The 13334-nt window shown below is 40.8% G+C and overlaps 1 protein-coding gene across 1 annotated transcript in view; it reads left to right on the top strand.

The window, feature by feature from the left end:
- MYO10 (myosin X) overlaps positions 1-13334 on the top strand; it is a 161385-nt gene that overhangs the window by 119576 nt on the left and 28475 nt on the right. The window contains exons 20-22 of the mRNA XM_027663778.1: positions 9360-9484; positions 9630-9744; positions 12751-12857. Of these exons, the coding sequence (XP_027519579.1) occupies positions 9360-9484; positions 9630-9744; positions 12751-12857 (347 nt within the window). The remainder of the gene's footprint in view (positions 1-9359; positions 9485-9629; positions 9745-12750; positions 12858-13334) is intronic.

Here is a 13334-nt window from a genome sequence, read left to right as displayed (position 1 = left end):
ACATTTCTGGTGCAGAGGGACATGCCCGCTGGCCACTCTGGCAAGGGACAGTGCAGGGAGTTGGGTGGCAGGGATGCTCAGGGAGGGCTAAGCAGTGGTTCCTGTGCAGGCAGCAGCCCAGAGGCAGCAGCCCTGCTGTGAATGAACCTCTGTGCCTGTGCTGGGGTGGGAATAATCTGCCCTTTCAGTGCTGTCCGACCTCCGGTGTCCTAGCAACACAAAGCTGTTCGACTGAATATTCTGTGGCGTTCCTCATTTACACGTAACAGATATTGGCTGGTCTTTAAGCCTGGCTGATTTCCTATTATGGCTTTCGAACAACAGGCTTGATATAGGAAGGAGAAGGGAAAGGGCTACTTAGGAGATAATTTTATGAAACCACATATTTTTTCAGTGGAGGAATTACACTGGAATGTTTCCTTGCTTGAGAAAGCACCGAGCAGACTGAGTTAAGTCTGTGCATTACGTCAGCCTTGTGCTTTGTAGGTATCTTTTATGGGGCACAGAGAGAGTGAACCATGTGCAGGGGCTAAATGCTTTGGAGAAGGAGAAACTGCTTGTGGCCTCAATATTGTAAAAGGGGTGCAGTCAAGCACTAACTCATTAATGTTACTTGAATCTGATTTTGACTTTTAGCTACAAAGTTGCTGCTCCATGGGGCCATGCAACAAACATGGACACTCCACACTTAAATCAACTACTCACACTTTTTTATTATTCTAAACCTTGTAGTTTGCAGAGGTGTGATTCTTGATTGTTGCAGGGCCTTTCCCATTTTTGAAAATTGGAGCCAATCATTTGGAGGAGATTTTTATTATTTTGTGGTGAATATGAGAAGGCTTTGTAATGACTTTTAGTCTAAGCTAGTCTTTAGTGCTGCAACCTGTGTCTTCATGGATAGTCAGCTACAGTAAAATTTGAGCCAGTCTGCCCTTGCTGGACCATGAAATATTTGCATAAGTAATGAAGGTTACAGAAGTCAGCATTAAGTTTCTTAAAATAAATAAAAGTAGTATTTTCTTCCATGAATGGCATGCTGAAGGGGGGCTAGTTAGATCTTTTAGTCTAACTCGGTGTGTGACAAACAGTAAGGAAACCATTAATGTCTTCTGGAAGGAGGATGACATTCTGTGTTTTCTCTGAAGTGTCTGATGGCTTGGGATGGTCCTACCACGATGGGTAAGCTCTTCAAATGAATGCAGTCAGTGAGAAAAACTTGTGCCTTCTGGTTTGGATATATCTTTGATTTTCATGGGTCTTTATCTGCTGGATTTTGGTTGTTGTTGAATGTATGCTCTTGGTGTGGCTACTCCCCTGTTATTGTCAGGGCCTCTCAGCTTTCTCATTGATGAGCTCTTCAAGGCTTTTATTCAAGTTCCTTGCGGCCTTTTTGAAGTCAGACCTTTATTCTCATGGCTCTTACCTAAATGGTTTCCAGTGTAGCCATCTCCTTTATTGTTCTCCAAAACCAGACATCGCATTTCAGTAGCAGTCTCACAGCAGAGGAGCACAGGTTAGCCCACAAATCGCTAAACTGACTTCTGAAATAGCAGAGAATTTTTAGTATTCTCTTTAAAGCAATGCCCCAGAATAGAAGAATATCAAGATGTAAATAGGATTTGGGCTTGGGGTCCAAAAGAAATAGGTTTTGATGAGACCTAGAGAAGCAGCAGGAAGGTGCTCAGGACTGAAGCAGAGAATAAAGTGACATTTGGATTTGGAATCCTCTTCTACTCTTCTTGTGCTCTACAAGTTGATGTCTCTTGTCCCTCTGTGGAGCGCAATGTTAGCTCCTTCCACCCATGAGCTGAAAGTTAGGTTCTTCCACCTCCTCCTTTCTCCTTAGCTGCAATAGAGAAGAGGAGGCAATAGCCCTGTATCCTCTCTTCCCCTGCATGGAGCTGTAGTGTGAAAAAAGGTTGCTCAGTTTAGTGTCACCAGGGAAATCAAGGAGAGTTGTGATAATGTGGGTCAAAGTTATCGGCAATACTATTTGAGAATGTACTGCTGAAGTGATACTGTGAGAACTAGCTTCTTGGAGAGTTTCAAGTGTGAGATTACGTGTGGTAACTGTACACTAGGTATTAGGAACACACAGGATTAGGTTCTTAATGAATTGTTACAAGGTTTTACAGCCAAGTCAGACTTTGGCTATGACAGATGACATTCATCTTAAACATTTCTTTCAAGTATTTTCATCCTAGTTTTCTGTCCCTGATGAAACTTCATATCTTCTGGGAATAAATGCTTGATACCAAGCACCATTATCTGAAGAAATCACGTTAGAGGGACCATCCTAAAACATGATTTACTGCTTTTAAGTATAGTAATGTATTTATATGCCCAGCCTGCCAATAAATTGTCGAATAACAAAAAACCTTGTAAAGTGTAGATGTAAAGTCTGATGTGGAGGAGTGAAAGTACAGGGAAAAATTAAAAATAATTTAAAAAAATAAAGAGGGGTGAGGTCTCAATCCGTGTAAGTTATTTGATGACATGGAGGGTCAGGGTTTCACCATCTGCATTTGATCTGTATGCAGCCTCAGCAGACATGGAGCAGTGTGTGCAGTAGTTTTCTTGACTACTGTAACGAACAGTGTGATGATGGTGTTGGCTATCTTGACATGGAGTTGGTAAGGAAGGATAGCTGTGATTGCAATTAGTACCTCACTGCATGTTTCTTCATGGTGTGTCTGTGACTCAGGGAGCCTAGTTGATTTTCTTCAGAAGAAGCCCGCTGACTGGTCACACTGTGGGGAGGATGAGACCAGATTGGGGTTTAGTCTGCAGGGACTGGAGGCTTTAGTGAGGATGACCTCAGATGAAATGGCAACAGATTTCTCAGAGGTGGAAAGGAGGGTTTATGAAAAGTTCCAGCTGGGGTCCATGCTGTGAGTCGCACCTTCTGTCAGTGTGCTAAGACTCTGCCAGCAAGGCTTCAAACCTGAAATCCCTGTTTCCCAAATGCTTTTAATTGCCTGTCTCACATGGATGGCCCTGCAGTTGCTGTTTTGGGACTAACAGCTCATGAGACTTGCTGTGCATTTCAATGGAGTCCCTGAATAATGTATTCAAGCAACAAGGGCTCACTTTAGCTGAAAATTTAGACAACCACTTACAGAGCTCTATATATGCACTTAGAAAACTTCAGTGTCTCTGATGATCAAGCCTGTGCCTTTAAAAACCCATTCCTATTCCACAAAGTTTTAACCAGTGTATAAGAAAGGATAGTTATTTTGAGTAGCTAACATTCCTCTGGGCTCATATGAGAGAGAGAGCAAATTCTGTATTCCTTTAGAAGAAATTCCGGATACCTTTAAAAAGGAAGGTTCACAAAGAGGCTGTTGTGTATTTATTCAGGGGTAGCATTTAGTCTATACAAATCAAACAGACAGATTACTCTGAAATACAAGAGTACAGTGACAATAAGTAATAAAAAGTAGATTAAATAGATCTGGGATTGTGATTTTGTTGTTCGTTATTGATGAAAGCATGAAATCTCAGCAAGCCAGTCAGAATCATTTGAGCATCTTTTCCCCAGTAAGGAAGTTAGTTCCGGTTTTTATCTTCGCTGAATATAGTCAAGCATGACCTGAAATATGACCACAGTATCTCTGTAGATGTATCTAATGTCTTGACCTAGTTGAAATCTTCAAACACTGGTGCAAATAGTCAGTGTGGTAATGTACTACTTCACAGCTCTTTAATGTGCTGCTGTCTTAAAAATGACCTTGAGATGCCCTTGCTTGTAAAGTAAGCTGGGTGATAGGCTGAATATAAATACAAAAGCATTTTGACATTCATTTATTGAGTCTCCTGCTTTGAGTGTTTTGGTACAGTAGAAGATCTCTAAGATTACAGCGTTCCTTCTATGCAGTACTATTTTTATCACAGGAAACTCTAACCTGTGGCATGAGGGTGGCTAATTTTGAAGTCTGTCTCTTATCTGAAATACTCAGGGCTGGAAGATGAGTCATGCAGGTCAAATGCAGTAGTTGGAGTTGGAAGAGATCAGCTAATCCTGTAAACTGCTTGCTGCTGGTAAATGCAGCACTTTCACGTTCAGACCTGTAGAGACTGTACCAAAGATCCAGCTTATCATTACTGAGTTTGCAGTGAAATCCAGCACGGAATTTGCAGCAGAATCTTTTTTGAGGACACGGGTTGTTGTAGTATACCCATGCACTTTTTCTAGCAAGTTATCACCAGCAATGTTAGTAATTTTTACAGTCTTTTTATGGGGTTTTAGGGTGGGTGTGTGGATAAAGGCCAGGAGGACTTTGGATGTGCAAAACACTTAACTGTTATTTCAGATTTCAAATATTCCTTGACTTGCCAGTGCCATACAGTAGAAATCCCAAATAAACTTTAGCTGTGGCATGTTTTTGGTTCTATTCTCCTGTACTGTTATAGTGTTTGTCTGAACACAAATACTCTGGGACAGTAAGGGAATGTCTTCCAAAACAAAGCAGGTATCAAACTTGTCTATGTTTCTACCCATACCTGTTCCAGTTACAGCTAACTGCTTGCTGGAGAAGACCAGAGAGGGTTTCTTTCCTTGAAATAGGCTCTTAGGTGAGTGGGACCTGATGCTCCAGGTCCTTGGGCAGGACACGCACAGATTACAGTCCTCCTTGTGCTGGAAATGCAACAGTTTTGAGGTTGAAAATCTGTTGAAGCTGTTGTCATCAAAGTTCAAAACCTAAGCTAAGGCAGAGAAAGACTGACCTCTTTTTATTTGCTGCTGGTTTTCTCCAGAGTAAAACTGCCAGGATTTCATCTTAGGAGTAAAAGAGCAGATTTTAAAAAACTAAGACATGGACAAAAATTACTGGTGTTTAAATAAAAAAATTACTTCTTTACATCCTCTTTTCTTCCTCTGCATGTATCTTCCACAAAACACTTTCCTAAGCCAGGAAAATCAACACTTCTAAGACATTTCTAAGCAAAGCTGACTTGGTTCTACTCAAATCCTTAGAGAGAAATCTAGAAACAAGGGACTGGGATTTTTTTTTCCCTTTTTCTCCTCCTCCCCGCCCCAGTCTCTCTGTGAAGTCCCTCCTGCCTACATAAAGTCTGTAATCTGTCATTACTGTGCCTGTACACTTGTGAGGCAGCCAGGAGTTCAGAAAGGAAGAAGGATTTCCTCAGAGTGAAGTCAGGTATCCTCTGTGTTTCAACAGGACAAATGATTCAAAGAACGAAAAAGTGTTGTGTTCTCTGTGTTACTCAGATGCTTGGGGTCTTCATTAAGGGTACTGTACAGGGAAAAGTGATGGTGTTTTTTTAAAACTCAGTCAGACTGTAATGTAAGGAACTATTTTGTTACTAAAATTATCCATAGGTGTTAGATGTCTGTCCTAATGGTGCTTCTAATTGTGATTTCAGGCAGAAGCTTTGCCCCTTAGGAGACTCACTACAGATCAGAGCAAGCATTTAGCAGCTTAAGGAGCCAAAGTCTCACCAGCAGAGACTCCAGGTCACATTAAAGACTTGGCGTTGGTGCTGTCTGGTACAAATTCAGTGGAGACTTTTGGATTCGGGAAATAATGAATTACAAGTTGTGTCTGCACCACAAAAACCAACCCTTATCAAGTAGAACAGACCTGACTTGTAGTTATTAGTTTCATACTTATGTTGCTCAGTGCCCCAACATGGCTGTGATTGGTGTGATTCCAGATGTTGTCTGGTGATTTTGTGCGCGTAGTTGTTTAGTGGTGCCATTCCATGATAAAAGTGAACTATCTATTGAAAACTGAGTTAATTGCATCTCAGACAGTTTGGGAAACTATCAATTGACTTCCTTTCTTGTTGCCTTCTCTATTATAAATTTGATTTTACTTTGCAGGAGTCTTAGTTTTAGGAATTATTTCAAATTTTTACTGTTGCATGTACATTTATTCAACCAATTGATTTTTTTTATTATGAAGAGTCTTTCTGAGTGAAGTTATGCTTAAAGTTATCCCTGCCTGCAAGTGTTTGTATGATTGAGGCTGAAATCCTTTTCATCCATAGAGTAAAACTACCTGAGTTTTGGCAAGTTGTAAGTTGGATTTGCTGTATTGCTGTGACTGCCAGTATATATGCATTTGTTACTTCTGTTTGGTTTTGTTAGATATGGGAAACCCTGGATGCATTTCAGTGTTTAGGGTTTTGGCTCCCTCTATGACCAGCTACAGCTCTTCTCCATACTGAGGACTGAGGAGCTGCTGTGATGGCTCAGTCAAAAACCCCCAAGCAGTGGGGGGTATCTTCTAGTATTCCATATTGAAAACACAAGAGATGAGTCCAGCACATCTCTTACCGCCACCCTGGTTTACTCAGAGCAGCCATACTTGTTGCAAATGTAATTCCAATGATATGCCAGGAGGATTTGACTCTCCAATTTAATAGCCTCGTGTCTGTGAGTAATTAAAAATAACTAGCAATGTAAAGTGATGGAGTATGTGATTAAAATTGCAATGGTCTTTATGTTGCCCTGCATTGATCCCATGCTAACATTTCTTGCAATGTTTCATGGTTTTCTTTAAAAATGCAAGTATTTGAAATTAGGTGTCTGTGTGACTAGCCCACCTTCTGGTGACAGAGCAGGACTATTTCAAATTTCTGTAGGTACAGGAAAAATGTTATGAAAATGTTACCTCTTCCTCTGTTACCCAAAAAAATTTTTTAAAACAGTAACATGACTTTTCAAGCCAGTTGTGAGTGACTTTTGACTCTTTAAGTGCCTGGGGGTGACAATAAAAGGGTTAGGTGGTGCAGCAGCCATCTGGCTTTTAAAGTGGGAGGTGCTCTCTTGCAAGGGGAAACTGCCTTGTGAGAGAGACATCTGTCATGTCACTAGCATTTTGCCTGGCTTTGCTGTATCCCCACTCCCATCTATGCATCTGCTTCCCCACCTCAACGCACCAAAAATAGTGTTGTGTTTGCAAGTCTTATGAAGAATGTCACCTTTTGAGCCAGTGAGTTTGGGGGGAGTTAATGGACTAAAAGTAATTTTATTGTTAAAGAAAAAGAGATATATTGACCTGTGTCCACTTGTGGCAAGCATCATCCTTCAGGTACACAAGTTGAAAAGTGAATGTTTTTCATTATGATTTTTATGTCCTTTCCTGCCTTTCCTGTCAAGCATCATCAGTCATGTGCACAGAAAGAGGCAGATAGGTGTGTGCATGGACATGAAAAGGGCAACTTTGCCAGGCTAGTTCCCTAACTAACAGCAGTCACTTGGCTGCCTTAAAGTGGAGACATATAAAAAACACTGTTGGCAAAACCAGTCATGACAATATCAATATCCTCATTGTAAGCATTCATACTGTGTGTTCACTAAAATACAAAGATTTTGCTCATGGCGTATTTTACTTGTGGTGGCAAAATTCAAATGAAACACATTGTCGAGAAAGATGAGTTTGTTGGCATCTTTCACAGAGGCGTTTTTCCCTTTTGGAATTTTCATTTTTTTATACATGTGGGTATTGAAATAAAACCTTAAATCACATTTGTAACAGTGTCATTAATGTTACAACAGCCAGAGTGGTCCGGAGTTGATGTAGCTCTAGAGTGTCCTTTGGATGCTGTCTCAGAGGGCAAAAGGAGCTGCTGGCAGTGGGTGATATTCCTCCCCATAGCCCCAGTCTACCCACTGGCACCAGACTGGGTCCTGTTGGTACACACGGAGTGTTAACTACCCCAGGCAGGACGAGGCCCACTGAGGTAACCAGCCACTTTATAGAGCACAAATGTTTATTCAGTTTTGTTCGGTGCTATTGACTGTGGAGGAAGGGCCAGGCTGTGGTGTTTTTCCATTGGAAAATCTTTCTCTGTTGGAGGAACAGTGAGTGATGGGGACTGTTCGTCTGTGCAGCTTTACAGCAGCTTGGCGCAGAAGGGCTGCTGCATCTGCAGAGGAGCCTCCCATCTCTGCTCCAGAAAACAAATTAATGAAAGGAAGAATAGCAAACTTTTTGTTTAGATATTTTGTCTTTTAAAGGAGGAAGGTAGAAGCCAATCTATCAAAATTTTTGAAGCTAACTAATTGACAACTCAGAGGTGTCATCATCAGCATGTAGTGTTTTGTTCTGTGGATAAAGGCACTGATCGAAAAGGTTATACTGGATATTTGAAATGAACTTTTGAGTCTGTGCTTTCCTGAGTTTGGGGGAGTAATTTATTTGCTAAGTTGAACAAGAGGCATGTTTAAAGACGGTCAATAAATACCAAGAGAGTCCTCTGACTTATAGTTGCCCAGTGCTTGATGTTGCTGTCCTGTCACTGAAGACCTTAAGATCTTTATGTGAACCCCTGACTGTGTCTGTGAGATCCCCCTGTCTGAACTTCTTGCAGAATACTAAACACTGTACTGCAGCCCTGCAAATGACTGTGCAGGAGGGTAAGTTGATGGTTTAAAGTGGATGATGATAAATCATGCTGATAAATTGAATGTTTTATTTACATGTGGCATTTCAGTACAGGGGTTGCCCGTGCTTTGCCAGGCAGCAGTTAGTGCTATCTTGAGTAGCTTTGCATGGCTGTGGCTGGTTTACCTCAAAGGATGGTGAAAGCACAGGTAACCCACAGATGGGATGACAGGATCGCTGAGGCTCCCAACAGCAGAATCATACTGATCAGTATTCACAGGTTTTCATAACTGAGTGGCTGTGGGGTTATCTGTTTTCTAAATGAAAAATTATGCTGAAAAAACTTCAGGCAAACTAAGGGAAACTTACTTCAGATAAGCAGATTTTTTTTTCTGTTTACAGAATAGAATATTTTTATTGTTTAGCAGCAAATAGAAACTCTTTTAAATACAGCTTATTAAAGATTTGAGGTACCACTGGCAAATTTTCATCCGTGTCCATAGCAGATAATTGTCAATGTACTAAAAATTGAGTATTTTCTCTCCTTTTGGTTTTGCTTTTTATTAAAATCATACCACTGTATTTGTGTATCTTCAACGTTTGGAGTCATCTACAGGGACTTTAAATTCAATTGCTAAAGAAGCAAAATACTCAACCTTATAGCTGTTGACCTCTTAGCTGCCTGTGCATCTTCCTGTTGTTTCTTCCTGCACAACAATGGTCTGCAAAGATACATGAAATGGAAAAAGAGAGCCGATTAGATTAAATGACTGTAAATGTGGAAATGATGTCTGTGGAAATGATATTGTGTAATTACTGTGTGATTTTCACTCTGTAGATACATTTTTGTATGCTCAGAACTGCTAATATCCTGTAAGACATTGTGTAGCCAGTTTTAAGCCTTTGTGCATTTCAGATTCATACAATTTTCCCTTTCTTTATTTCCCCTGACATCTCTAACCATTGGTATTAAAACTGTTGGTTTGAACCTGCTCATTTTAGATGCCAGACCAGTTTGATCAGACTGTGGTGCTTAACCAGCTGCGCTATTCTGGGATGTTGGAGACGGTCAGGATTCGGAGGGCTGGTTTCCCAGTCCGGAGGCCCTTTCAAGACTTTTATAAAAGGTAAACACACTGACTTGTGCACTTCAGCTGTAAATCACGGGTACCAAGCCAACATTCCTGTGTTGAGGAATAAAAGTAAAAAGAAAAAAAACAATATGGCAAAAATAGAACTTAAATGAAGCAATAAATACTTTTTGTTTGCCAGGTATAAAGTCCTCATGAGAAACTTAACTCTGCCTGAAGATTTAAATGAAAAATGTGCCGTCCTACTTCGTCTGTATGACAACACAAGCACTGAATGGCAGCTTGGAAAAAATAAGGTAAAATAATCTGACTGTGCATATTGTGGGGCTAGTGCTCGTACAAAGCTGAGGGGATAGGATTTAGACTGCACAGCTGCAGAGATGTAGTTGTAATGGTAATTACTTCTGGCCTTAAAAGAAGCTGTGCATGCCTGTTGGTGCTCTTGAAACCCTTATAGCAACAATTAATGGTTGTGCTGAGGAATTTGCTGTCCAAGGCACTTAGTGATTTCAGTCGTGGAGAAAGAGTCCACTTGAATTTTCTGTCACTGCTCACAAGTGATAGCACTGGTGAGGATCAGAACTTGAAATATGGCATTTGGATTTCATCACCTTTAGAAATATGGAGCATGTGAGCTAACACTTTTGTTCTGCAGGGAGCTCCACTCATACTAGTAAACCCACCTACATGATGCCTCTTCAGTGGCAGAAATCGGGAAGGAATTTTAGCCAGTGTTCATGTGGCAGAGTTGAGCTCCAAGGTGTGTTTGTCATTCTAATCCGAGAGTCCTTTTCAGAGGTAAACTAGACATTGATGTAGCCCAGAGCTTTTTTTTTTTTAATCAAATTATTTTAATTAAAATAATCAAATTTTAATTTGAGAAGTAAAACAATCCAGGTGGTTTTGCATGCTCATTTTGCAAGTTTGATTTCAGAAAACAGCTTGTGATTTGTGCTTTTGGACTTTAACAAATGCTTTCACAAGCATTGTGGACTCAAGAGAAGATTCCCCATTGCAAGATTTGAGATTTCCTAAATATTAAAAAGTTTTTTAAAACCTTTCTCAGTGCCATAAGGTAGCAAAAATATTTTTTAAAATCTTATTGATTTCTGTATGAAACACACTTCCCCTTATCCTTTTCTCTTGAGAACTGCAAAGTTTTGAAGGGTTTCTTCCATTCTGTGTGCTTAAGGAGTCTCAGATTTCTGTTGGGAAAGTTGTTTTAATCATTTTACAGTTACTGTAATAGAATATGAAATATTCTGTTAGCAATTGATGTCATCTTCCATCCCATTTTTGTAGACAATGGCTTACAGACAGCACAGTGGTAACATTCAGCTGCAGAGCTGAGCTGTGTTTTCTATTGATATAGTGTGTTGACAGTATTTATGCATGGACCCCGGAGAGTGCTTTGGCATCTTAGGGACATATATTTATCAGAACCTGAAATTGTTTTAATCAGCTGCTCGTCAGGACCTTGGCAGGAGTCAGAGTTCTGTTGTAACTTCCCTGCCTGGGGCCTGGGCTCGTCCTCCCCGAGGAGCTGCCTGTGCATTTGTAAGAGTCTTCATAAACAGCTTATTGTAGAGGAAAACAAGAGGGCATTGGTTTCAGACTGAACATGGGATGGGGCACTCTCCTGCCCCTACATTATTTAAAATTGATAATGATGACATTGCAATGATTTAGCTTCAGTGTGACTTTTTTTTTTCTTGTCTTTTACATCTCCAGCTGCAATGCACCTGCTCAGGAAAAGGCATTAACCTGAGCTTAACGACTGCTTAACATCCATTTCTGTTCAGGAAGTAGCTGAATGCCTCTCTGAAGCAGAATTTTGGTGTGTTTTTAAAGCTACTGTGTTCAGACCAAAGAAACATTGCCCACTGAGTGAAAGAAAAGGCTTTTTCTACTAGTAAAAACATTGTATAGAAAGAGCTGCCCAGTGCAACTTGGACATTGGAACTCTGAGACTTTCTGTGGAACTTTTTATGTTCCTTACTGTTGGGTAATTTGTGCTAGAAAGTCTCTTTCTAGTTTCGTTCAAAACTCGTAACCGTGCCTCTCCTCAGGAGTGCTGCCGCTTTGGCTTTGATGATGGGCTTTTTTTCAAATAGATGCAGAGGGAAAACTACCTTCTTTTGCATTTGAACACCCCCAGAAGTCCATTGGGGTTCTTTTTTTAGGTTGGTGCTTTTTTTTTTTTTTTTCACAGCAAGAGAAAACCTAAAACACTTCAAGGAAAGATTCCTGCTTTTAGATGTCTTTACAGCCCTTCTCCCTTACCAGATCCCACCCTGTCCGTGAGCTTTCCTTATTGCCATGTTGTGGTGTGCAGCCTGGCTCTCATCCTGTTTAATCAACATATCACTGCACTGGCTATTTTCAGCTGCCCATGTGTTAGGCATGCCAGGCTGTTGTCACCTATAGCTGATACCAGCAGACTTGGCCTTCAAAAAAGAGAAGTTGAGAAGAGCTGCAAAAAGCGCTGACAGCAGATAGCTCACCAGTGTGTGACTGTGTGGTAAAGAGCAGATGTCAAGGCAGGTGGAAGAGGGAAGCTGCCTTCCCCATGACCCTGCTTGTCTGGAGAAGCAGTTTTATTCATTTAAGGTAAAATAAGCTGTGTTAGCTCAGTGTATGTCAATGCCACATGCTAAAGCTGCCTCTAAGAGGCACTAGGCAGTCCAGGTGAGTGATCCAGGTTAGTGCTTGGAAGAGAGCCTGGGAAGCAGTCTACCCATGGGAGAGTGGCTGGCTGTGGTGGGGTGTCTGACCCTGGCAGCTCTTTCTGTGTAACAGCAGGAAAGCACAGTCAAGTCAATGTGAATATGAAAACACTCTCATTTCTGTTTACTTCTGCAGTCCTATAGTAGTGTCATTGGAAGCAGCAAGGCTTGTAAGACACAATCTGATGGGACTGTGGAACAGCTAAATTTTTGGGGTGGTATTACTGCCCCTCAAAATGGAAAGTTCATTATAAGTCCTGCAGCTTCTCTGACCCGTGTTAATCTTTGGTGGGAAAGGCTGTTCAGTGAATCCAGTAGTTATGGGGTTTTTTGGAAAAACCCTGCTCTTAATTAAAAGTTCCAGTAATCACTCTTCCCACTGAAATCCAAAGTTAGAGGATCATCTACAAATATTTTCTTTTAAAAGAATACTTTATTTTCTGCTGAGGAAATAGTACATTTGTCTCTGAATTCAAAGCTGAGGCTTGCTGTTTGGACTAATATTGGCAGTACTATGGCTGTCCTTTAAATATAATGTTCTCCAAAAGTTGTTAAGCCAGAAGTTTTCTTATGTAGGTGTTTCTCCGGGAGTCCTTGGAACACAAGTTGGAGAAACAGCGAGAAGTGGAAGTCACCAAGGCAGCAATGATCATCCGAGCACACATCTTAGGTTACGCAGCCCGGTAAGTGACTAGATGAGAATATTAATTATCAGGATTTGAAATAAGCGGATGGGGTGTCAAGGAGTTAAATCCTTCTGAGATGATTCTTAACTTTTTCTAAGGACCGGGCATTCAAATATGGTAAGTGGCTTTTGAAAATACCAGCTGAAAATACCCATGAATAAAACAAAGGTTTAATATAATTAATAGGACAGTGTAAAAATTTGGAGGTCAGCCAGTATCCATTGGATTGTATCATGGCATTAGATCCATGGTGTTAGATCCATGGTGGATGGCACCTAGTGGGGCGGCCCCAAGTTACCAGCTGAGATCATGATTTATCTTTGCTTCCTCATGGTGAGAAAAGAAAAGGCTAATAAAACTAATCTGTTTGGTTCTTAGAGAACCATGACATTAGGTTACTGATTAATGTTTCATTTATCTACCTGGCTTCACGCATTATGTGTTAGGTGGAGTTACTCATCCCATCTGTTTATT

This window comes from Corapipo altera, unplaced genomic scaffold (assembly GCF_003945725.1).
Source record: "Corapipo altera isolate COAL_440 unplaced genomic scaffold, ASM394572v1 73, whole genome shotgun sequence".
NCBI lineage: Eukaryota > Metazoa > Chordata > Aves > Passeriformes > Pipridae > Corapipo > Corapipo altera.
The sequence above is the reverse complement of the archived record's forward strand: the minus strand, read 5'-3'. Positions and strand labels throughout refer to the sequence as shown.